This window comes from Varroa destructor, unplaced genomic scaffold (genome assembly GCF_002443255.2).
Source record: "Varroa destructor unplaced genomic scaffold, Vdes_3.0 BEIS01000003.1, whole genome shotgun sequence".
NCBI lineage: Eukaryota > Metazoa > Arthropoda > Arachnida > Mesostigmata > Varroidae > Varroa > Varroa destructor.
Genome location: NW_019211456.1, coordinates 14,144,155 through 14,171,864, shown reverse-complemented (window position 1 = coordinate 14,171,864; position 27,710 = coordinate 14,144,155). Strand labels below are relative to the sequence as shown.

The following is a 27,710-nucleotide window of genomic DNA, read 5'->3' as shown; positions in this document are numbered from 1 at the left end:
TGACCATTTTTTGCTCTGTCATTCTGTGTTATTGTTTGTTGAGAGACAGGTCTTATATATATATAATAACACATCATTTTTATAAAGCGTTTTTGTCGAGCAAAGAAATAGCTTCCCATTAAGAAGAGGCACAAAATTAGAAGAAGGCAAAAATAAGGATGTTGTAGCAGAGACAAGTATCACCTGATCTGCAAGACAAATTAATATGCATCTATTCGAAAGGCGGCAGGATTAGAAGTTCGGTTCGGGATGATTTAATAGCGAAAAGTTTACGCTACGGTTTGTTGGCAACGGTATGGCCTGATTCACTTGACGCAATTTCACGTTACGCCGCGTTTACTTTAACAGTCTTGAGCGGTTACGAAGAGGTCAGAATACTCGTGGATGCGTAAAATGGTCTTTCGTGGTAGCTTCTAGCTGTTTGTAGCAAAATAGTACGTCTTCCGAATTCTACAAGGAGAGCGTATATTTTTCGAACTGCAATGGCCCATGCGTTCGTGAGAGAACATCTATCTGTTATCGTTGCTATACAATTATCATCTTTGTAACAATGGTTTTTATAGACTAGTCTATATGCAACACCGTCTAGTTACTAAACTACAAATTGCCAACTACTAGCGTTTCATACCCTTCGTGTGTATCGTTTACCGAGCAAAGTGTGTCAATTCATTTCTCTTGTGCTAATGTTAAAATAAGCGTATGCCTAAGTCTATACCTATATTTTTCAGTAAAATAGACACATCTCTAATACTAGACTTGTCGTGATGATGTAAAAATATTCATTCGTAAAATCACCTTAAAAAATTTAGGTAACGTATACCATTCGTTGAAAACGTACTTAAGGCTTACTAGTATAGTTTGGAGCTCGTTCCAACACGATATAACATATAAAAATACACAATATCGTAATAACTCTAGCGGAAAACAGCGTTAGATGCAATCGTGTTCATGCTCCCTAACCTACCTCATCAGTACCATTGAGGTTGTTTTAAATAGGCCTACTTTGAAGCGCATTTGGTCCTTGACGAAAGTTGGTCAATTAGCTAGTGAAGTGCTTTCGAGCAATTATGTGGATCCTCCATTATTTGTAATAAATGTAAGAATTTCAACGGTTTTCCGCTCTCATTCGAAGTCGTCTTAGCCAACTTTATAGGAAACGTGCACCTAATTAAATCGAAGCGTCAACTACCCTGCTGCTACTGAAAGCGCTGTCTTGCGTTCCACACGCGGGTCCTAGACAGCGCCATCGATCTGAATGGCCTGGCCAAGGATCGGCGCTATGTTGAACAATAGTAGGTAGGGTAAAGCAGCGCCTGATCCAAATGAGACAGGAATATTTAATGCTGTGTAATGTATAGGTTGACTGTGCTGGGTCCAGTCACGCCTGCTGAAAACGATGCAGACGTATTTTTTTCTGATCTGCAGCTGCCCCTTATAGGCCTCAAAGTAAAAATACATTTATAACGAAGACAGTCGCGTTATAATGCTATGCTCTTAAACCAATAAAAGTGAAGTATTCCGTGCCGACCAGCTCGAAAATGGCTTCAATGATTCATTAGGTGAAAGCTTGACAAGAAAACACTACGGGAAAAACGACACTCGATGTTTGAGAGAGGCGATTTCATGCTAAAAAAGACAAACAACTTCGAACAGTTCTCGCAACAACGGTAAATAATTTGTCAAGCATTTAAAAAAGAACAATAGAAGAACAAAAAAAAAAACTTTTTTTAGAGTCAAATATATTTCCTTTATATATATATATATATATAATATTAATGATTTAGAACGAGAGAAAACAATTAAGTTTTTTATTGTTTATTGAAAGTTTATTAGTCGCTCTAACGGCATGGATATTTACATAAGATTTCAAATATTATTGCCTCAACTTAGAAAAGTGAGATAATTATTTGGGTGATTTAATCAACAGCAGCGGAGCGACGGCCGATAATAGCAGCGAAAGTACAGGATTACCGATGCTAGGTAAATTGCCAGAACGAGGTAATGGAATAATGCAGGAAATCAAAGATGGCTCGAATAATGCAACAGTGGATTCTCTGAAGCGTGATAATGATAACTGTAACTATAATTGTAACTATATATATATGTATATAACAGAATAACAGCAATTAGTTTTAGTGCGGATGGAGCCGACCCAGGTTGGCTTTCGCTATTTGTTTTCCAGCTCTACGAATCTAGCGTGCTTCTACTTGGGGCTGAAGATGGTGGTCAGTCTTGTCGATTCAACACGAAGCCACAACGGACCGCACATAGCCACCAATCAAATCTGGGACGCGTTTTGCGTCACTTATGTTTTGTATAGTAGAAAGGCTTGCACCCGAATGGTGCTACTACTAATTCAATTTTGATGCATATTATAGATATGTAAGGTACGCTTTTCGTAGCTACATCAATGCCAGATGCTGCCAGCTATATTCAGAGCTAAAAAAAAAAACAAAAAAAAAACCCTAATGACTCTGAAAGTCGAATCCAGTGCTTTACTGTATTCTATTGGGTGAGCGATATCAATTATAGAAACTTACTCTGTCAAGGTGAAGAATATCGGTCAAGGTAGTTATAACGGTAACGATTAGAGGACTAGCAATATAACATGAAACAAATGCGAACATTCTCATAGTTGGTGAATGTGTGTTGCTATTGCACACAGTAGCAAGCTTCAGCGTCTATTAATAGTAAATAATTGATACGATGAGTGCAGGTGATGTCCATGGTTTTTCTAAGTAATGCCGCTCAGCATAAGGACAGATCCCAAAATGATAAAGCCTCTGTGGCGGAAAGCACACGCCGATGGTAACGAAAGCGTGTATACAAGACGTCCAGAGGCTGCTTCGTAATTTTTTCGGTACCGTTTTGAAACTGTCATGCATTTCGCTGAAGTTATAGCGCAGGACATGGGCTCTTGCATTGGATCAGTTCCGGTAAGCTTCCTTTACCTCGGTAATAAATGGAACGCATGTCGTAATCTCCTTAAAAAAAAACAATAGCTACGGCATTGATATGCCCTAGGCGAAGTGGATATGGAAAGGACGTTAGTCGAAAAATTCAGTAATTGCCCATATTTGGCGTATCATACATATGGCGTTGCACTTGGCTCGTGCATTCCATATCGTGCAATTACATACACCAAATGAAGTCTAGTGCTAAATACCGCAACGCCTACTGCATATATATAAACGGTTATGCAACAGAGAGCGAAAGGTCTTATTGAGATAACGTTGCTCACAGAGTGGTCTAGAACTGCCACATCGATTAGCCGGCCAGAGGAAAAGGTTTGGCAGCAAATGTATGAGGTACTTTTCAAAAAGTCGCAAACATCTTATGTGATTCCCAACAGTCACTATTTTTGGGAATTGCAGTTGGTTAGAGATGGCAAGTCTTGCGTGAGCGGCCACTGATGTCCTTCGGATTAGTACTATTACTGTGTATAGCTGCATATATGCCACATAATTAACCGTTGAAGCTTTCGCCCTGATATGGTATTTCGGATTGCAAACTGGCGAACGCACATCTAGCAGTGCTGAACAAAATTACTAAATTAATTATAGCATATATATAATACACCCGATCCATTACATGACACGATTGCTTCATGCAGAACTTCATATGAAATCGCAATGATTTAATCGAGAGTTTCTCTGTAGTTGAATCTGTTGTGCTCGATAACAGATGGCAATACCCCAGGGTGGCAGGAGGTTGACATAAACCGCAGAGGGAGCGGAGCCAATCCCAAAAATTCTTCTCCAGTGCCCCAGAGCGAAGAGGATCCCACAGCCGGAAACCGCTGGGCTATCGATGCGAACTCACGTCCCCAACCGCCTACCTCCTAAGCCGCACAGGGCGGCATTAACGGCATATTAGCCTCGATAAAATCGAAGCGTCGAATTGACCCTCTTCACAGAACACACTCTCTCGCCATTTCATTAGTAGTTTCTCATTTATTACCGACTCAGTCTGCACAAAATAATCTTATTCTATGCATTAAAAAGCACGCGGAAAAGCTCAACCGAACTCGCCAACCTTGAGGGCGTACGATTATTGATACCTGCATTTGGAGTTAAATAATCTTTAGAGAACGACTTCAAGGGAACTATGGTTATGACTTCGATATGTACGTTCCGGTGGGTCAAGTATCGTATCATATGAAAAATAAGCACTGTGAAGCCGTAATTATCTATCAGCCAGCACGCCTTGAGGCTAGTTGTACTGCTGATTTTTGCTCAAGGTCAGCTAAACCAATCAAACGTCTTAACCTGATCAGGTCAGACGCAGTAATCGACAGCTGCTTGCAACGTTCAGAGGCGACTGACTGCACCATCTGGAAATATGTCCTCCTTCGGTATAAGATCTTCATTACAAACTATGAGTTACGTAATTGAGCTCGCGTCATCAAATTCAAACGATACACACTCTCAATTCAATTCTCGAATTCGGTTCAATCTGACCAAAAACAATTCAAACCTTTATCACGTTCATATGAATTTATGCTCTAACTGTATAACATTACAACACTAATCGTTTTGTAAATTCTGCATCAAATAGATTAGCAGCAATCCGTTGTCGGCGACAGGTTCATCTATACTCAAATGTTTTCCCCGCCATTCGTCAATTGGCTCCGCGTAGTTGCGTATGTATATGTTGAAATTCCCACCTGTGCTGTTCGTTGGGTGTGTTTATCTTGCGTTGCGCGGTTTCAGTGACGCAGGCAACTCATTCCATTTAGTTTTGTTGTATGACTCGAGTTAGCTTTTCCGCCTGACGGCTTTTGACAGGATCTGGATAGGGTTCACTAAGAAACTACTAAGACTGAGAAACTATAGCGACTGGGTTGACAGGAGCAACGACTGCCAGGACGTCCTGCCACTAGCAGTATCGATGCCGGTGTCAAATTCCTGTCGTTGACGTTTGTCGTATAGCAATATGTAAGCGGGCGTGTGAATCTGTTGAGTGTGTCGGTGGCATGTGTGCCCATAGACGTAAAAGCGAATCTCTATGCGACGTCTTCGTATAGCCGCGTAACATCTGGGGCGTAATAGGCGAAGTGTGACTCCGTGTCAAAAATGTGAAAGTTTGTCGTTGTGATGAATAAGGCGATAACAACGATAGGCACATTGCACAGAGAGAACTTGTGATAAGTTTCTTCATATTCGGGCAGCCCAACATGCAAGTATGAACTTGGTAACCTATTTTGCGGCGTGTTCTGGAGATGTTCAAAACAAAGCACAGTGTTATGGCGCTACATTTACATTAACACAATATATTTCGAGTAAAAATTCTAAGCTATACACTAAGACGAAAGTTTGCAAAAGGCAACTATTAACCGTGTGTATTCTCTGTCGTCGAGATGATTTTTCATTCATTCATCGAGCGTTGTCGTGACGACTTCTCGACACATAGCCTACATGTGACTTGGTAGCGCCCCTGCAGACTGAATAGAAAAAGGATGCTACCTCAGGTACGCCCTTCTCTACTGAAGCTGCCTTTTCATGGAAAGCTATATAAGCCACCACCCCCCTAAGTCATTGATGTTTAATGTCCGCCTCTTTGTTCAGGCTAGTACGTTTGATAAACCAAAAGCTATACCAGAACTACGGACAGGTACGTTGTCCCATGCTGAATTGAAGGTTCATAAGGCAAGTTCGCCGCCGCTGCTTGTGTTTACGAAATTCATTAGACATTATATTATGCGGTCATAGTGACATAGTGTTTCGTAAACGATCAGAATCTAACATGGACAGCTATATTTTTGTTTCGCTTATGTAACACAAGTTCTGCGGTTACCGTTGAGGCGCCCTATATGCGTGTCAGGTCACCTGTTATTAATGCCTTACCTCAAAATATGGATCTATCTCGTGGGTCAGCAGGCCACCGGGCGCGGCAATTCCCACCTCTCTGACACTACAGGACACGCCAGTTCTCACTCATAGCGCTCAATCACTGCTGAAGATATTATGACGAACGAAAATAACACCTGACCATTCCAGCACTGCCTTGCGGAACTTGAAATCAAGGGATATACGGAAATAAGAAGAGAGGACACGAAACGGAGACAACTAACCATTTATCGTAACAAGAATAATAAGATATAATAGGGCGTTTCTCATTACCGTTCATCCCTTAGAACCAAATGCCGGTTGCGTTTGATAGCAACGGCAAGATAAACGGAAGAACAAGCTGGCTAACATTGAGCGAGACCTTTGTGGAAGCTATACACGACATCGTCATATCAACTCGCTGCAGATTGTTCCGTTTATTTTATCCTCGCTTTCAATGTTCTTACATGATTTTTAACAATTCTGATAAAGACATGTCTCCCTAACGTACGGTGCGGTTCACGATACTCTAATTTTTAATGATGTTTGGAATTCAACTCATATTATATATCTTTATGAAGGAGAATGCATTCAATGGAAGTGCTTGATTAAAATATATTTATCCTATGCTGTCTACTAAAATTATAGACGGCAAAATATCATACTACGCTGATTAACAGCTGGACCGTGTTTCTTCTTCTTCTTCTTCTTCTTCAGGGTGGTCTATTCTCTCAACTGGAATACTTTAGCAGTAGAAGAAATCAACGTACAAGTCCGATCTGGTAAGTCCCTTGTCCTTTTGGCTACACTTCCACATACACAACATTCAAATATACAAAATACATTTTTTTAGAAATCAAGCATGGCGTCAGCATACTTACTACAAGCGCGACCCTGCATTGCCTACCCTCTAGACACGAAGCAAATCTGTGGTGTGTAATTCCAGTAGATCAATTTTGCTATATAACTGTTGTATTTGGGGTAGGTTGGGTAATAATATCTAACTGTGCTAGAAAACGAACGAATAGCTAATGATTGAGCGCGTAAGCATGAAAGAAAATTCCAAGTTGATTACTATACTACTATATATATATATATATATATATATATATATATATATGTATATATATATATTACTATACTATAACCTTAGCTCACTTCTTTGACAGCACCGAACATTTTTTTTTGTTCTAAATATATATTACCTAGTGAGATAAGGCACCGAGTAGGATACGTTATTATTAGAAGCGATTTTTGAGCTCGAAAACACGGTGCTTGGCTGATGCCATCTAAAAATGTCTTCGTTCATGACTTTTAAAGCAAGGCGAACACGTATCATTAGCAAAGGCGAGAAAATCTGCCCAATAGTTGCTCTATTGCCGATAGCCTTTTCGGTTCACTTTCGCGTCCGAGCAATTTAAGAACCAAGTCGGCCAACGAGCCAGAAACGAATTGTAAAAGGTACAGGCGGTGCCAGCGGACGCTATTACCGCCCGCCCAGGAAATCCTTAACCAACTTGAAGACCACCACTGAATCTCTTGTCCCAGAGGGCTAGTCTATGTCACTTATCCCGGCTAGTCTTCCACCAGGCACTCTTTTCCCAAGGCTGATCTTAGTTTGTTCCATGTTTAAAGCGGTACAGGATGAGAGTACATGATGTTCGGCTAGAAGGCCTTTCCTTTCACTTCCTCTTGGATACGAGCCAATGTTGACGTGCAGATATGGCTCACGGGTCTGGGAAATAACTAGCGAGAGGTCCCTTTTTTGGAAGCCCTGTCACAACTCTATCGCCTTCATGATTGTGCAGGCCAGGCCTAAACCACAGCTTACAGGACCATGGGTTAAAGCTACTAGGAGAGCAGCAAATCGAAGACTACCGCTGGCAATGACAAATGCACCGAGGCTTGGCTAGTCGTAGCCTACCCAGCATCGACAAGAGAAACTTAGTTTTTTTTTTCGTTTTTAAGCGGCACGCTTTCAACCCCCGACCTTCTTCCGACTCACACCTACATCGTACCCAGCTGAGTTTGTCTTCCACTCATGTCTTTCCCAGATTTCTTCAATTATTTGTTTATTTATACAACGCAAGAGCCGGTGATGCCGACCTTGTACGTTTCTTCCTCCTCCTCCTCCTCCTCGTCCTCGCAGTTCCTTACTTTTTTCATAGCGACTCTAGCTATTTAGCATCCAGCAACAGAGCAGAAAAGCAGCAAACATCTAAACCGTGCTTGTTTGTACTCTCGCTCACTGCTTGAAGACTATACCAGAGTAGTGAGCATAGTGGCACATGAACTCGGTTTGGCTGACATTTTAAACATACTTTTCACCGTTGACGCTGCTGCCTACTATTGATCCCCATCATTTTAACCAAGCATTGCTATCAACTACGCCGCTCACAATGCGAATATTTGCCCAGAGTTGCATTCGCTTACCTTGATGGCGTCACACCGAAAATATATATGAGAGGCACTAACGCCCATAGGGACAACAATGAATGCTCTGATATACTGTATGTTATTGTTTACTGGTGGGTAAATAAATACTTGCTTAAAGCGTTCATGTATATTTTAGGAAATTGCATCATACATGCTCCTACATTATTGGGCATCTATGATCAATGAACTGCTAATCTCTCTAAAAGCATAGCGCCATCCAAATCCCAGCATTGGCGAACATTATTACCTGAAATTAATAATTAAATTAAAAAAATAGGATTAATAAGGAACTATTCAAATTATTAGCTGCTTGCATGGTTGCCCTATTTTTCATAGGGCTGTTGGGTAAACCCTGGATAAGTCCCAGTTTGATTAGCCCCCTGATGGAGCATGACATGCTTGATGGCTCGTAGGATCGATTTGCACAACATGACAGACAAGGATGTTACCTTCTCATGCACATCAGATCTTTTTCGTTTGTATGCTATGGAATCTGCCCTTCCGCTGTCAGCGGAAACAGGAACTTAACACTGATGAGCATAACAGTAACAAAGAAATAAAATGATCCTACGAACTCCAAATATAAATCTAAGGTGTACATATGTTAGATGCCCGAAGTAGATACAACCCTTGTCGTGGGCCAGCCGTCCGAGGGCTGTTTAATTCAAAGCGTTTATTCTATGTATGCATAGGCGTCCGTCAAATGTTTCCATTATAAAAGATCCAGTGACAGAGAAGACAATATCAATGTATTCTTTAACATTGGCCCGCGTGTAGCTTGCACGCTGATCTATCCGATCATGTGATCTGGCATTTGCTAGAAACAAGTTATCTATCATTTGTTCCTTTATTTATTATTATATTTGTTACGGACGGGAGTATTTCTAAGGTAGACTTTGATCCATATAACTATTATGTAAGATATTTCACGTAGCTGACGAGTCAGCCGGTCTACTAGATGCCTTGCGAGCATATTTCGTATTCTTGTTTCGTACACAAGGTTGACGCGCAATAGATATGCGACTTTGTATGATCGGCAAATTTTCTAGAAAATTATGATTTGTCTCAGGCTGTAGAATATTTAATGCAAGATAATAAGTGCAAACTGTAGCCTTTTCTCTTTTAGTAGCTGGCCCAATTTTTCTTCGCGAATGAAAAATCTCTCTGTAGGAATAATTTGACTTGACAGGCAACGGAGGTTCGCCTCTGTTCTCAGCTAAGGATTAGAATCTAGAACCAGTATTCTGGGTATATCTATACATATTTGCACATATTTCTCGCTTTTTTTGGGAAGCCGAATACTGATCTTAGCGTAGAAGTAAAACAGGGTAAAGTCACATTGCCTGGGAGCACATCACTTTAGGACCTTGAACTCAAATCAAATACCGCTACTTCGCTTACTAGCTGAGGAATATTTAGGGCAATTATTTTGCGAGCGCAGCGTCCTTTCGGCCTCGATCATTCACACGAGAGCAAGCTGCTTCAGGGATTTCGAATTCATGGCTGAACACGCCGGGTCTACCATGCAAGCAAGGCAGGCTTGCACAAGGATCTTGGAGCCTGACCTTGGAACGCGTAGACGCTTTAATCAGAAATCGGCCCTTGTGATTATGGTTTAACTTCTCGATGTTGATTAAAAGCTGATTCATCGCTTTCTCTACTTATGAATCTGTGCGGTAGGGTGTGAGTGGCAATTGATGATGGAACATCGGTTGAAGTATGTTATCGTATTGTCAATCCAGTTTTTCTGAGGACGTTGCTAACGGAAAAGAATTCCTTAGACATAGACATAATTCAGTATACAGTTTATAAGGTTACTAATTAATAGCACAAACGCTTTGAAGCTCGAAGTCCAACTAGCCAATCATAGTCGTGGGGTATGTCCAACTTTAAAATACTACGATACTAAATACGCTTCGTAATGTATATGTTTTAGGTTGTCACCGTTTGATGGAAACTGCCATCGTCGATGTATCGGACCTGAATATGTTTAGCTCATGCGCAGATAATGATGTCCAACTGATTCTCCAGGCGCCAAGGGGCCACCGGTTGTTCGTGCAGGTAAGCTACTGTTCCTAATCTTTGAAATGCACCAGGAAACAAAGCTAGGAAATTGTATATGTCTTTTTTCAAAAATACAGACTTTTCAAAATACATGTTGACTCTTTACGTATATTTGGCATAGAAATACGAATAGCGTTTTGTTAGTGCATATAGCAGCAACTTAGCAAGAATTTTTGTCAAAACTCCGTACAATGCGTCTGCAAAAAGGTTTAGTATTCAGCGAATTCCCAGCTAGATAAGTCCCTGTAAGCAAGAGTACAGAACAAAATAGTGTAGATTTTTTTTCTTTTTCGACCTGTCCTCAAAAGGTCAAGCGACCCTGGAGTCGTTCACCAGCATCATGAGAACCTATGATGTTGTTGTTTAATCCTTCTTCGATATGCTGTACGGAGAGCTTCTGCTTATGACAGAAGCGTCATACGTAACAAGAACACTAGAGCAGATGGAACAATATGACGCCTGCTGTACTTTCGTATATGGTGTGCAATATAATGCGCCCAAATGTAGCGATAGTTGTCAGGGAGCTGCACGGGTGGTTGGACAAATAAAGGTCTAGCAACGACGTGTGTCGAGTGAGATTAAACTGCTTGCACAAGTACTGCAGCGGTAATACACCCCTTGTTAAAGGAAAGGGTACAGATGGAACATCTTTTGTAAGGAAGGAACGAAAAGGCCTTCGCTCTTGTCATCACGGGTCGGCGGGGGTTCTGTAGTTCCTAGGGGTTGCGGTCAGCTCAACAGTAGGATCAGCTGCTTCCGTTCTGCGAGCAGATTTGGGTAAACTGAAAAGAAGGTGTCCTGAGTTTTAAGGGGGTCCATAGCCAACGAATAAAAGGGGACGAAACGAAGCAGGATTGAGGACCGAATGACATGATGAATCGCGCACGTTCCTGCACTGTTCCAGTTGCCGAACGATGGTCTTTAGTTGTCGATGTAGCCTTTTTGAAGTGCAAGCTACACGACAGGAGGCCACGGTTGCAGTGTCCTGGACGGCCGCGCTCCTCCTCTAGCTGGTCAAATTTGTGTATTAATAGAAAATCAAAAAAGCTAAGAGGTAACATCGAGTGCTGCATTGCCCTTTTTCTTAGCCTAGCGTCTGAGCGGCACCTTGTTCAACATACCATGTTTTGAACAGTCTTTAGGTAAAAACGTTTACAACTGGTATACTAGCGATTTGCTACTCAGCGAGATATTTAGTTTCTTCCAGTAACCGGCTAAAGTAATCTTTCAATGGATGACAATCACGAATGCTTAAAACCGCATTGAACTAAAGGAACACCTCATAATAACTAAAGATACTTGTCAAATGCATAAAGTGAAATGGTCTTATTTGAACTTTAAGGAACTTGATCGTTCCTTGCACTCAGAGTCACTATAAATACGCTTAAATGTTGTTATCGTATGTCAGTGAGAAAAACATGGTAAAAGGCACAGTCGACTTATGCGTATTCGAATTTTTAGAAACCTTCGAAAGTCCATTTGAAAGCATTGAGCCTATAGAGTTCAATAACCTTAGATCGTAAAAAATAATAATAACAGATCATAGGCTGGTTGAGTGCTTTGGTTCGTAAGTCCAAAACCACTGTTGAGCATAAAAAACGTGTCATTCTTCGCAATCATGTTCTATCATGACTAATTACGATCTAATTAGTTATTACTTTCTAACTATTTTCAAAAGGTTTTTTTCTTAATCCCCTAAATAAAATCGTCAAAGTATCGTTCAAATATGCTAGATACAGATTGTTCGAGCAAAATTAGAGTTTGAACTGGCCACACACGACAACTCCCAGAAAACGTAGGCGCCTAAAACAGCGAGATAAAAAGTACAAAGAAGGCTACCAGGTATCTAGAGAACTAAGTTTTATAGCTCATCGGAACGTCTCAACTAGCACTATTCTACTTTTCAAAATTCTGACAGTTAGTGTTTTTTTAAAGCTATTTTTGTACATTTGAGCCGCTTAAATCTACGCTCACTGGTTTGGATTAAAGGGCTTAAAATTAAAAATATTCACATTTGCCTCATAGAAATTTTCTTCGGATCTTTTAGAAGTTGCGTGAAAACCGGCAGTACGCAGAAAAACGAATTCGGACAAAATAGGCAGCTTTAATTTTGGTGGGAATTCATGTAAAGTCGTTGCTGATCTATTCGGGTCATGAAAGTTACGCACGTCTTTCCGCCATGATGAATGTGCCGTTATCAAAACTGATCAGTAATGTCACACGAGCGTGTGCCTTCTGTCGGACAACGCATGTCTGACATTGAATACTTTATTGCGTACACCTAAAAAACCTTGCACGATTTTCATTCCCGTCTTGGTACGGTAATGAAACACTGTGTTTCAATGGTCACAATACGAGTTTGCTAGGAACAGGGAGAATGTAGAAATAGGCTAGGCCAAATAAAGGGTGAAGAAGGGAAAACGGTCGTAGGATCGTTGCGTTATAGAAAAAACTCGGTGAAGCCACTCAGGTGATAAAAAAGGCTCGGGTAAAATTGAGAAGCGGAGGGCGCGTGTGGTTTTCTTAGCACCTTTTATAGGTCTTGAGAAATTGATGATTCCATAGGGGACGTGTCCTGCAGCTGGTAGGTGACCCGTGGCAAGGATTTGAGATTCTGTGTCATCCTATCTTCCGCCTAAGAAAAGAACATAATTCTCGTCTAGCAAATATCGGAAATGCAAGGCTTCGTCTAATCACAACGTGGAGCTGGCTCAAAAAGTAATAGGCGTTTTTCCTAGAATGCCAGCTTGAGCCCGTGAATAGGCGTTATATTAATATAGAAATATATGAATTACTAGTGTATTCTTTCGAGTTATAAGCTAATAAAAGATCAGTTCCGTTTGCAAAAATGACAAAGTTTTTCAAACAGCCCAGTGCTGTGCAGAAATCGCATACTCGATTCTATTTAAGCATACAAAGAGTACAGCATTTTTAACATGAACGTTTTTAAAACACGCGCCATTGGGCTGAATCGAACGGAGCCGGCTAAATCTACGACAACTGCTAAAAAGTTATCTTTTTTTTTTTGTTTTTGTTAAGGATTCGTTGTCAACCACCTTTCCCTATTTGAATTCAAAGTACTGTTCATCTGAAATAAAAATGTCCTATACTGAGTATTCGGTAACGGTTCTCTGAAGGATGTTTACATCGAATGTATACCAACGGACATGGTTAATATGTACGAGGCTAAAAGAGTGCCTCGATTTGCTTGATATACGCATCAATAGCAAAAACAAGGGGCCAGAAAGTGTAAGGACTATTGGCTTCTTTGTCCTGAGCAGAAGAAGCAGAAACTTATTGAATAACATGCGATCAATGAATAGATTGGAGTCGACGTTGCAAATAGGATTCTGTGCGAGGATCTGCCAGGTGAAATCTTGCTTCGTTAGCACCATATAATAGACGTTAGAATATCGTACGCGCGGCATGCGGTAGCCGTACGTGTAGCTTGATTAAATTAGGAAAAAATGAATGTTGTCACGCGTAAAAAGTTACGTTCATTAGCTGTTACTTTGTACGTGCCAAATGAGAATAGTCAATTGTGCGTCAGCGTTGGATTTCTTCTGAAAAATTGAAACTTGCAAGCCTTTTTTTTCGGCCCCAAAAGATCTGTATTGAGTAAGGGGACGATTAGCGTGCCGCTAAAATATATATTTCTGTTTGTTGTTCTGATGGTCCCCTGATTGACCCTACTTATTGCGACTACAAAGTTCAACGCATTACTTGCTCGAATCGACTTGCTAGGATACTTTTGTTAAGTTCAGAAATTTCGTTGAAACAATTATTGAGAGCACTAGCGTCTTGAAAACTCGAGACACGTATTCAGGTACCACTAGCTGAAATTCATAGCATACGTACAATGTGTGGGTCAGTATATGGGTCGGAAGTTGATCTCGAACGAGAAAATAAACGAACGAATGTCGCTTGTCTGATCAGTGAGCGTAAACAGCCAATTTCCGTGTGTGTGAATCGGTCGGCAATGGACACCTATCCAATGTTATGTTAAATATGAGTACGCTTCTATTATATTTTCAGGAAAATTAGCATTTTGCATAAAAATGCTAGTGAAATTACAGTTTTGCCTGCTAATTAACCTGTATATAGTTTCTTTTTGCCTTAATGGCAAGCCTAGTGTAACAGAGATGGGCGAAAGCTGTCATCGGCAGTGGCAGTGGCCGAGACGCCCGAAAGCGTGGTCCAAATTGTCTGAGAATGACTGCAAGTTTACTGTGACAAGACACTGCGTATTGCTTAATCGATTGCACCGTATATAAATGTTCATATTTCCAATAAGCTAGGCTCAATATAGGAACGGCACTGATTTTCTGCACCTACCTTCGTAGATCAAATAGATGTTGGGGACTTTGTATATTAAAACTGTATACTTAGTAACCACCATAACGAAACGATTAATCTAGTTTTATATACAAATTTTAAACTTAGCACACTGTGTTATCTTACTGTTTTAATAGAGCACTGCATACGCTCCGTGCATACCTAATATTTATATAGACATATTTAGATTGTGCCACTTCTCGCTTTGATACTAAGTTAAGACTTTCGTAATCACTATGCTCCGCTTTTTACCGGCAGCCACGCTACAGATCAGCGTAGTATTCCATGTATCCGCGTCAGTCTACAGCTTCAGCCAACGAGTTGCTAGGTCGTACGGTCCTTTGCAGTAAATATCTGCCGACGATAATCCGAATTCCCCTTTAGTCACGCCTGCATACGCATCTCTATAGGCATGCGTTTGTCGAACACATTTCTTACTAGAATCAACGGATGTGCCAAGAGAGATAGCTAAAGGTCGCGGCGTGACATGGCGAACAATGGAAACGATCAAGCATCTATGAAAAAAGTCGGGAAGTGCCTACGTAAACGTCGAAACACAGGCATATGCTATAGTAAAATAGAACCTTCCGAATACAGCCGCTGAGGCGAAACTGACTGGTGGGGTGCGAGATCAGACACTTTACAAATTCTGCTTGAAACGAGTCACCAGCTCATTCGAATAGAGAAGAAACCACCAGTGAAAGACGTTATCCTAGCTATCGATTAATTATGATACTAATTATTCGGGAGAGCTTCGCCGGTGGGAAAACCGGATGCCTCCATGACGGGGAGGGAGGAAAAGAAAAAAATAGGCCAAACACATAGGTCGATCTAGGCCAATACAGGAAAAAACACTATAGGAAACATGAATAGCGGCGAAATCGGCGTATCAAGACAGAGGAGCAGGCAAAAATTTGCTACGCTCCACAAGACGGTTCCTATCGAGGTCGCATGCTTACTGCAGTAAAAATGTGAAGGCTTGAAGTTACGAAAGCCATTGAGCCATCTAATGGTGAAGTAGTGGCGTAAATCATCTTCTGAAATATTGACTAATCTGCGCCAATCATTATGTGAAGTCGAGCATTTACCGAAATTTGAGGTAAAAAAATATGTGCTGAATATTGAATAGATTGAGAAATTGAGAACGAAGTGCTTACAGCGTATGAAAATAGCAGTTTAAACGTGTTTTTTTATTACGTTATACTTCAAATAATTAGGCATAAAGGTTCTGTGTTAGCTTTGGAACCAATGGAAAGTTAAGATGTTTTGAATTCAAGATGTACCCATTTGAAGTGTTATAATAGTCCGTTTAACTTTTTTATTTGCTTGCTTTTTTCCACTTCAATGTGATAGTGATGACTTATTATTGCAACACTCACTTATGTAGTACGCAAGCCTATCCTTTACGCTTTAGGATCCGGACAGATCTCTACGGCAAGGCCATCTCTTTAAATCAACTTACAGTTTCTAACCTTCCAAAGTAACCAACCAAGATGAAAGTGAATAATGATTATAATATAGTATTTATGTCTGCAGAGGCCGGTATTCCCGAACAACTTTACTATTTTAGCTTTTCTTTTACCTACATCAGTTCCCCTCTACTGCTTTACATGACACATCCTACTACCTGGTATCCATCTTTGACGCGATCAATAATTTCGGCTGCTGATCGACAGTGCAGTTTGCATATACAGACGTGATGTTGTATTTCAGACAAATGTACGCACGCAAATGTCTTACACCCCTCTGTTACCCACAGGCTTACACACCTCAACACGTCGCTTGTGTGCCACCTGCCCCTCAACCCCCAAAAGAATATACATTCACATAGTACATGAGATTTTTTCTTACCAATAGCTGGGTATACGAATACACACATGAACTTTGTAAGCCTTCATCATCGAACTTCTTGGCCCTTTATATCGGCCGGTGCCTCATGGTAGTGCTATCTGGCTAAGTCGTTTGCCTGGGCTAGGTGGGTGCGGGAGGGAGAGTCGCGGCGTCGATATATTACTGACAGCGTTCTTTGAGCTGTCAAGGGGTCCCCAAGGGCCTCTCTGTACAGTTGTATTGGCAGACAACGACGGGAAGACGCTCAGCTACTTTTGAACTGTGGTGAGTGGACTAGGAAGAGTACACTAGGAAGTGAGGTAGAACTCAGATCCCACAATCATCTCGCCTTTCAGTGCCCCATAAGGTCTCCCTTTCCAATGGGTACGGACTAACCTCAGGTTCTGTAAGCTTACAAAGAGGAAGCAGACAGAAAAAGGAGTAGACGACGCATTTGCGACAGAAGTGCATAGCCAGAAAAGACCAAGCAACTGGAAAAATTTCAGAGGGAGGCGAAAGCCCTGACGAAAATTGAACTTTTCTCTCTGCCAATCGGAATGATCTTCTGTCAAGTCTTTCAGACAAGGAAATAGTCAGCCGTGACAATGCGCCTCGTTAACTAGTCCTGCACGATAAAACCTGTACCGTGTATGGAACGCATGAACTATTATCCGGAATGCCATTGTTGTTAAAATCTCTATTTATAGGAAATTGAAAACATAAGCAACCTCCTTCTGGCTGCCCGAGATAAATATAAAGATCTTACGTACTCTTTGCCACTTCTGTTGCGAGTAATTATCGCCCTGATCTCCTTGGTGCTGCTATCCTCCACGGTAGTAAAAATACAACGACATTAGTGTTTGATGAATCTAAACCGACACAGATGACTAGGAGGTAGCGTGTTTCCGTACTACAGTCGTACGTCTATTTATCTAATGTGTATCTAGCTATGAAGATGGGCAAGTATTATATATTTCGAGTATAGATGGTGTACAGGAATAGGCTTCCGCGTCGTTTCAGCCTCGTTCAGGCAGACGCACACTTCCACGTCAGCAAAGGATATCGCCCGGTGCTTCGTTGACCTAGTCAAGACGGTGGGGCGGTCGCAGTTGTTCATTATTGATTACCTTAAGAGGACTGAATAAGTGATCTAATATCGATCCTTCATAGGGTGCTTAGAAGGGGCAGAGTACGGGAATGTTTCCAGCTTGACCACGCCAGTCCGAGTGTGGCAAGACTACGTCCTATCGAGCGCGCACAAAGCTTACGCGGTCATCTAACTCATGACCCGAATTTAAAATTTCGCTACCATTGCCGAGAATAATAATGATTTCCGTAGACGAAAGAATAAAGCTGAGTCGAGATACGATAAGAATCGGTATACGCGTGGAAGTAATAGCCGCGATCGTGCGACGGCAACAGTATTACTGGATACTGCACTTTCAAGACTGTGGCATTATTACGGAACTTTGTTGGCTGGTTGAACGTCGTGTTGGGTTAATTAATCGCGAACGACCGGGTTCAATCTGCCCAGATTGGTAGACGGGATTAGAATAATCACGATGATAACATTTTCTCATTGGCGGTAAACGCATTATAGTATTTTACTGAAAAATAATCACATTTAAAAAGTAGCTTAAATTGACGGTAACAATTGTGTAAGCTTCTTTTAGATTTATGCTCGTTTGAAACGGAACGTAGTACAGGGTAAATAATAAATGGAGAGCTCTTCTCAACGTAACTACAGCCAGCTGATCTCGTTTCACTAGAGTAGATCTTATAATGACCTTTTGCAGTTTACCTCATTGGCGGTACGAGGGAATGCAAAGATTTCGGCCCGCACAGAAAGTGAACGAGGTCCAGGTAGTGCGGGGGTTGTGGCTGTCCCTCAGCGAATACCATGGGACCACCAAGAACGACGCCATTCCAGCAGGCCACTCAGACCGCTCAACAGCAATCTTCGACCTCCACCTGTACGTGTAGATAATATCCATTAGAGCTTAAGTGCCTGGCCGTACAGATATTCTTACTTAAAAGAAAATATCTATCATATCACTATAACGAATAAGAGTTTATCTTAATAGAATATAAAATTTAATTTTTTTTCATATAGATAGACTGTGAGCTACAACAAGACGATATTATCGCGCCATTTTCAGGGCCGTCGGCGGTTAACCTCTCCGACCGGCATGAGGGACCAGGGGGTTTTTCTGGGTGTTGTTGCCGGAAACAGTACAAAAGCGAGAGAGTCCTTGCTGTTAACCTTGCCTGGGGAAGTCCTCAATTCCGACGAGGGCCGTTGGGTGGCACTTGAATTTCATGTTTGCCGTCCCCTTGACGCGCAGGGGGCCGGTAACAGTGACACGGTTGGTTGCGAGTTTGCCTTTACCGCCTACGCCCTTAAAACTAACGGTGAGTACTTATTTCGATAGAAACAGGAGGATGTTTTTGGCTTTTCGATGCCCGATTATTTTACAATATACTACACATATATTCTTCAACCGTCCGCCATACATTTTTGGTTAGGCACTGTGAATAGGGATACTCCTGTAGTTCAAACATGTGCCTAGATAAGGACAGCCATTAAAAATTATATTGGAGCATATGTTCACGCAAGTGGTATCGTTCAGCTTACTTTATTGCTTGTTGAACTGTAAACGTATTTTCTTTATGCCAAACCCCCACATATATTTGCTATAAAAAAAATTAACTCGGTCTTTCTTCTATTTGGCTCAATTCGATATTTCTGAAACCGGCCACACAGCGTACTCATATCAACAACATCGTGATTGTAGAACATGTAAGATACAGCTCAATGTTAATACTGTTTCAATATACCATACGTGCGGACTCGACACAAGTAATGCTAGGTGGTGATGCTAGCTTGTGCTAGTTAATATGCCATTTATGTTTTAGATAAATATGCTAGTGCAATGTTATCGAAGTTAAGTTATTGACAACGCCGGCCTATTGTCGAAAGACTGAGCTGAATCACAAATGCAGAAAACGTTTTCATCGGCGTTCGAGCATGTCAGCGTATCGAGTGATTCATTTCAATACTGACTAGTCTTTATTAAGAAGCTTTTGGCGAGCTAGACAGGCCTATAATTGTGTCCTTTTATCTATTTTCTTTATTTGGAACTATATTATAATAGTCTTGTAGAACGGCATTACTATGGACGGTTCGATGTTTGTCTGTTGCTGGGAGCTTGAAATGGTTGCATATATACTGATCCATTAAATGGTTTCATTTCACGTTCTGCAGCATTGTTTAAGGCCGCCGTAAAAGATGTCTATGTAGAGATTGGATAGGGCCTATCGATACGGACGAGGTAGGCAGACGTAATGAAGAGAAGCCGATATTGCCTGTTGTGTGATGGGTGTTGGTTGTAAAATGGGCGTCCTCCTAATGATCTAATTGTTTGTTGATTTGATGGTGCTGTTTTTAGCGTATGATAACTGAGATTTATTTGATCTCTCTGTCTCTCGCTTTCCGTTCTATGCACTTAGTCGAACGACACTGCCTTTATAATTAGGTATTATAGAGGCACAGCTGCTAAACGATCTCCAAAGGAACTGCCGATTGAATTTTGGGACTATTTGTGGTCAAAGCTTTTTAGCGAACGACTACTTAGTCGCACGCTGGGTTAAGGCCTTTCTTGTTCATAACAACGTTAGTTGAAAATTAGAGGTTTAACACGTTAGGTATAACCAGTTTCTTTTCGTGTGTTGAAAGTTCTAGCTGGTTATCAAAGAATCGCGGTCAGTTTTACTGTTCTGATCTAATGCCGACTGGATAAATTCAGGTTAATCGAGTTCTGCCGTTGCCCCTCAGGCTTTGAGGCAATTTTTTCAATAAATATCTTTCTCTACTACAAATACCTTAAGCGCGACGCTTTTCACCCCGCCAGTTGTACAAACATGTAGTATTTATGTGAGTAAAATGCTCGTATTCTGTTCATTATCTGCAGTTCGTTTAGAGTTCGCGACACTCTTTTTCCCCTACAAATATATACACCATAAGTTTTAACTGACCATAGAAAAGTTATGGAACTTATTGCCTATTGCCAAGTCTGTCTCTTGGTTAGTTTGGCGGAATACTCTGGCCAAGCATTAGCAAGTAGCGGAGTGGACTATCCGACCGAAACTGCCTTCACACGTAATTGGGTTCCAGCGAATCTGCGAATGTAGCTCTACACCGTCGTCTTTTTTATGTACTTGTCGCCCTAGTTTTCATACCGTGCTCATCCATGTTGCCAATTCGCTCCGTAAACGTTCCGCATTTTGGCGCCGCTTTTTGCTGACGACAACCTTATCATCGGTCACCCCAACCCAAAGAATGAATCAATCCAGCTTGCTCAGATGTTCCCTAATACTATTTCAGTAGCATCGTTTCGAGAAGCGAAAAAACTCACGATCTTTGTCTATTCTCACACTATGTTTACCTTCTGGTCGGCGTTACGACACAACCGTTGCCGGAAAAGTAGTTTGTCTACAGGTGGTACACCGGAATGAAGCCGGATCGGAGAACACAATCGAGAGGGGAGGGCAGATCTCATAGAGCGCCTTAGAAAGGGACAGCATAACAGTGTAGTAGACGTTCTTCGCGGCTTATTTAGGAAGCAGTTTGCGGACTGATAGAAGATTTCTGTAACCCTTCACGGTCATAGATGGTCGGTACGTGGAAGTGCCTATTTGGACGCGAGCTGCGCGGATAGCTCCTATGCGACGCGGCCAACGATACGGCCACCGGAAACAGCCTTCGGAGGCCTCTACAACATAGAAGACGCTAGCAACGGGAAACAGCACCAGAAAGGCGCTACTTGTATACGCAATCTACTTGGAGATCGACAAAACTAACACGGCGTACCAACGCCAACAACAAGCCACAGCGACAGCTGTGAGCGCGTCATTAGCAGGGCTAACAACAACAACAACATCAGCAGCAGCAGCCTCAATAAAAACAATGCCAATTTAGACTGAAGGAAACGTTACAGTGATTCGTAGTAGATTATGTCAGCTGATGCTTTATCATTCTTTTCTCCTAACACCGCGACAGCATAACCGAAAACAACCGGGTTATGTCCATTCTCCGATTTTCCGGAAACGCAGCAGCCGACCCATCATCACAATGTGGTAGCCACAAACTAAATCTGCCTAGAAAAAAGGAGATCTTGATACAACTTAAAGAGCTTGTCTGTCTGCCCGTACATTATACTGTGATTGCTCGCCCTGAGTTTGCAGCCTGTGATAAATAGAAGTAGAGATGGAGGCTAGGTAAGTACATGCCGCCTGCGTAATGTCGTGCAGCAGTTTGCAGTCGTAATTAGCAAACATGTGCAAAACGTACTGTTATAATCTAGCTTTGCTATTTCATTACACGTTTGCTGCCTTCTGTCACAAACCTGTGCGGAACAATAACCTGTGACCTGCTATCGGCAAATCTGAAATAGGCTGCAACGCATCGTACAGTGAGTCCGCTTCCTGGAACAGCCCATTTTTCCCCGCGAGATATCCACCGGGCCTCAACTGTCGTCTTAAAATCTCAGCACCACCAGTGAGTATAAACAGGTTGCCACTGTAAACATAGCAAGGTAGCCCACATTCTTCACACGTTACTTATATTGTGGCATTATCAATTTGTTGTCTATCGCTAAATTTCAGGCTGTTTTTTGTCTAGCTCAGATGCACAAATGAATTCTACATACCTGTCCTTATAGTACATGCTGTAGTGGCATACACCTTATTATGTACCTGAATCATGTTTGAGCGCTTACTATTGCCATGCAGATTTACTTATTGTAACGTATGCAAGCACAATTGCACGATTTTTTCCTTACATTCATTTGACGGTTGAGAATTAGCTACATTTAGCTTATAAACGATCACATCGATTCCGAAATGTCCATGCAGTCCTCGAATTGCCTCAGGGTGATCCCCTGCGGGGCCCAACACAAACATGAACAAGAGAAACTATTACATATACAGCGTCGTATTTTGTAACTAGAGACCGTTAACTTTATTACTATTGCAGGGTCAGCGTGTGGTGCTTACAGTTCACAGGTTGAGTTTGGGTTTAGGATGTGGGGACCTGCTTAGAATAGGCCCACTGGCAGGTTCCCAGGTCAACGAGACACTTTGCGGCGGAACTTTAGGTGACACGACTGACGCAGATGCACAGAGGGAAAATCAAGAAACGACGCCGGATAGCTCAGCTCAGAAAACCTTTGCTCCAATGGTGTCGCTAACAGAAGAACTTATTATCGAGTTTTTGAGCGATCTCGATAATAATGACGGGGGAGCTGGTACGTACTTAGGTTTTTTTTTTCCATTTCGTTTTGGATAGTAGTAGATGGGTTACTGTTGTAATAAAAGTAACGAACTTAGTAGCAATTGGCTCGCTGATAACTATATTTGTATCCAGATTATATCTATTTACAACGATAACTATTTAGTGGAACTACATAGTTCAATATTGTTATATATATTTTTCAAATAGTGTTTTATTTAATTTATAACCGAAAGTTCGCCAACGATCTGTAAGTACCGGTGCACCCAAGAACGGCTTCGCACGAGATCACTCCGTTGCCACTCACGGGCGCAGAATAGGTCGGCATACCGGTTAGAAACGGCTCGTGGCGGAACCTACGTTCATGGTCGAATATATGGCTTGCTATGGTTATGAGGCTACCGTTGCCTCATCCATCATTCGAATTTCCATCCTTTGTTTTCATAAAAATGGCAGCAACGTAGCGGGCTTTCTGTTTTAAGAGCTCCAGCCACGTTACGATGGCCGTCTGCATTAAATCTTTGCTAAAACTTTATACAGAGGATCCGCGATTGCTGGCTTTGCTATGGCCATAACATGCATTTGATGCACGAATCGTAAGAACTCCTTGGGAGGGCTCTGTAGTTAGCCACCGATATACCTTCATCAACGCTTAATGGAGGAACATGTCTACCTGCTAATTTTAGGAACGAGTGCTGGTTTAAGTTCGAATCTGGGCATAGACATAATTAATTTCGTGCTAGAAGTGGCTAGCCGTACGTTGCAATGCTTTACGGCGGTTCCGGACGTAAAACTTGAAACCTATCGATATCTCCAGCAACGAGAACCCTATCCTTTTGTACGACATACCCCGGTCGTTACTAGCGTAAAATAGAAATGTGTCGTTATGTCCGAAGCGGATATATTGAAACTTACTGATATATTTCAACACACAGATCTCACAAGTGGCCACTGCTACTGCTCAGCAGCAGTAGTCAGGCGCGCACCTTCATCCGTCTAATTCCGCCTCTTCCCGCGTATACGCAGTAATTCGTCTACATAGAGAAGCAGTAGCTTATGCCAGGAGCAAGGCAAAGCGGATATAGAGCTGCGAGATCGCCAGAGGAATGGATAACTCTAATTCTACCGCCTAGTCCCCTGGCCACCGATCTAGCTGACGGATACCCCGGCCCGCTGCTAACAACTCCCACCGAAGCGTTCTGGGGTACTCCTATGTCCGTTATCCTAGACGTCGACCCACTATGACACTGTTTCAAGGTTTCAGCAAAATGTTGAAAAGCTGTAGGTGGTAATAGCACCGAATTCCCTCCGCTGATTTAAGCAATAGTCAAGTGCAGACCTGCCCTGCGTACATATGTTGCCCCCATACACAGACTGAGTTGTATCATCATTCGCAAGAGGCGGGTAGGCAGCCGTTGTGTTCAATGCACGCGACTTTCAATTTGCACGACGATGGAGAGGCAACAGACAAGCTATGGAATGGTTGTTATACGCTCGGGAACGCATGCTGGGAGTGCCATTGGGAACAATGCCTGAAGCCAAACAGGATGGCTCCTATTAATGGGCGCAAATCCTCTGAGTAATAAAGATGAACGGATATTAGCTCGAAGTAGAGCATGATATATGTAAAAAGATTTCAAATTGCTTATTATTAATAGACTAACATTATGCTAAGGGATGCGTTGTGACTTCACAGAAAATTCTCATGTGCTCTTCTAAGAGAAAGCGTTGTATAATACAGAGCACTTTATAAAATTGCGCATCGAAAAAACGGCACGAGTCTCCACGTTTGACGCACCTGAACGTGCGACTGCTACATTGATAGTGTATGTGCAATAATTACGTGCGGCGCTGTAGCTTAAGGCTGGGAATTCGTGTATCCCCTTTGGCTATTACCACTCTCATTTATAGACGTCCTAGTGACCACTGGCAATCGTTTATGGTAACTTAAGAATCTATGAGAAATTCTACCTTGCCGTCTTTGTGCCACAGCCGTATCCCAAGGCTGAACTAAACGTGAACGATATCGAATTATTAAATAATGAAGTTAAAACGCCCAGATAGACGTTCCTATACATCCTCTAAGTTCACTTACCTACTGCTGTTAGGAGTTGTAGCTGTTCGATACTAACTGTTTCAAATTGCACGCTTAGCACTGTCGTTAGACGCTCAATTAGACGCCTTGCTCGAAGCTCGAAACGAAGTGTGCCAGGCTTCAAGCCTAGACCCTCACATGTCCCATTAACATGAAAGGCGCGGGGGGCAACTGTGCGTCACCGCCCGCCCAAGATCTGCAAGGTCTCAGGGGGAAGCTTTAAGTGACAGCCGTTAAGTCACCCGTCTTCCTCTTCGGTATTTTTGTCGGAGTACAACTACTGATTATAGCTTTATGTTAAACAAGGAAAATGGCATTGAATTCCACGAATGTTAACAATGACCGCGTTAACTATTTAGACTGCACGTAGTAATGCTTGAATGTAAGATACGCATTTAATCACAGAAGTAATACAAATATCATTTAATCAGAATTCATAATCTGCAATCATTTATTCCGTTTTGTCGTAACGAGGGGCATGCGAGGCCCACAGGCGCCTGCCACGTACTGCCAGCTGTCGTAAACCCGCACAGGTACGCACAGCAGATTATACTGTCCAATGTATCACTACAGGAGTTTGGCCTATTTGGCCTGATGATTCGATCTTTGTGTATTGAAAACATCTAAGTTGTTAACGGATTCTTATCAAACGTTAGTAGCGCCTTGACACTACTCTAAGCAACATTTTTTATTCTAATAGTTGTAGATGACGATGATGGGATAGAACTAAAGAGATATATGTATATACGGAGAACAAACAAACCCAGAAACAAAGACCAACGCTTACATGTTGCTGCTCACAGAACCAAATGCGAAATCTGTCATTCTAAAATAAATTAGGAAGTAAAGGTACCGTTCTGCAATTACTACGAAAGGTCCATTATTGTTAGAGTAAGGATACTGAGCCATGCCTTCTTTGTCACGTGTTCCTTAGGTTTAAACTAGACTTTAGGTCCGCCGTGCTTAGGCATAGAAAGCGTACTAATTAGTTTTCTTACTAAACGTCGCCGATTTCAATCAAATAGTTATTTATATCAGAATCATCCGGCGCTTTTTCGGCCACTTGCCCTTGCAACCGGCATCGTACTACTGTAAACACTGTAGAGTAACTTACTCCGTGGATTGACGCGACGTGGTCACAACACTGACTCTTCAAAGCGGAAATAATTTATGTCTAGACGTGAAAATTGCTGTTACAATGGACGATACATTCTTGTTTTGTGTTATCGCCAGTCTAAAGTTACATTGCATGTCAGTAACAAGTATATTGTTCTGGACATAACCCGCATTCTGCAAATCATCATTATAATGCATCCCATCCGTCACCCCCTCCCGTCACTACAGAGCGAAGTAGCAGCAACTCCCTGGCATGGGTGCTTCAGCCTCCCGACTCAATCAGGAACAACATGAACGTCTTCATGCATAGAAGTATTTCCAACTAAGTATTATGTGACCTAACGGAAAAACATTTTTGTACGAAAAGAAAATTAGCTAACACAAACAAGTTTAGCCCCAGACTGCTTTTGTTCTACGTAGTGATTTTGTTTATTAAGTCCACTGATCTATAGTAAATCCAATACGGTTTTCGCGTACAATACTAAATAAAAGCTAAAATTTACTACAAAATCCAAGTAAATATTTCGATCATTTTGACTTTTAGCAGAGAAATGGGAGTCGATCACTGATGAAGAGATTCGTCTCTCCCCGTGAAATACGTGCCAGTCAGATGCGAAGCTCGCATCGAAGCTTCGAAGCACACAATACAAATAGTTCGGGTAGCTCTACACACGTAGATGGATGGGTGTTGACATCTGCGCAGGACAAAATCAGGGCGTAACTCGTTCAAGCCCGACCAATGGCATATAGTATACGATAAGCGTGGCTAAATACTAACAAAGCAAACGAAATTCATTTGAAAAATGCTATAACTTCTTAGTTCACGTATCAGGACAGAATACAAATACAGGTTTGCGGACGAGCAGCAACCTTCACGGGCCATTATTTTGCAAACTTTCCATTCTGGCTAACATTTGTCGCAGTAGTAGTATACACACACACTCGTAGAAGTACATGAATAGGCAATAATTCGGTATCGCACAGTGTTTTTCTACTGGCTCCCTCCTTGTCCTGTTTTAGCGCAGTTTTTCATTTAACGTAGGGAGTATGTCATGACTATACAGACAAACGTACGTGACGGCCAACAGTACGCTCCTATAATTCTCTAAGTACATTCACTCATGATTAGGAGCCTAATGTTGTCTCGAGCACCGCACAAAACGGTAACTGCAGAACCGTTATAGGCGGTGCGGTCTCTTGTTGCATGCAGATGGCTTCGTTCTTTTGTTACTAGTGGTAGTGATCAATATTAAGGCGGATGTGGCTCCATGATCAGCTGAATGCGTCATATTTCATACACTTGTGTTCATATTCATCGTCCCGCTCGCGATTTTCTATACAGGTAAAGGCTAGTTTTTGGGCTTACTATAGCTTGTGCCTTTGCACAAGGCAACAACTTATTCCTAGCGTCTTGCTGAAGCCGCAGCAAAATGTGAGTCTCTTCCTGTGCTTCGTTGCATCGCCTTCATGAAGACAGCTCTTGCTTATCACTGTCATTCCTATCAGTCAATCGCCAATTCCAAACCCTGGTCAAAATCCCCTTTTCTAGGAATCCAACGTGACCATGTTGACGGTTGTCTTTGTAGAAAGAGTGTCAACATAGCGCTTCGAAGGACTGGACGTCACCTCGACAGAACGAAAGATGCCTGTATCCTCTGAGACCCACTAAGAGCAAGCGTTAGTCAGTTTAGCTTACGTTGGGTTCACCCGCTCCTGT

General features: G+C 41.9%; 1 protein-coding gene across 10 annotated transcripts in view; it reads left to right on the top strand.

Annotated features, from left to right (window-relative positions):
* LOC111246668 (uncharacterized) overlaps positions 1-27,710 on the top strand; it is a 231,408-nt gene that overhangs the window by 74,001 nt on the left and 129,697 nt on the right. For all 10 annotated transcript variants that reach the window (XM_086982363.1, XM_022796634.2, XM_086982362.1 and 7 more), the window contains 6 exons: positions 6,546-6,610; positions 10,201-10,325; positions 18,290-18,466; positions 18,653-18,905; positions 21,947-22,050; positions 22,528-22,798. In XM_086982363.1, the coding sequence (XP_086838489.1) occupies positions 6,546-6,610; positions 10,201-10,325; positions 18,290-18,466; positions 18,653-18,905; positions 21,947-22,050; positions 22,528-22,798 (995 nt within the window). The remainder of the gene's footprint in view (positions 1-6,545; positions 6,611-10,200; positions 10,326-18,289; positions 18,467-18,652; positions 18,906-21,946; positions 22,051-22,527; positions 22,799-27,710) is intronic.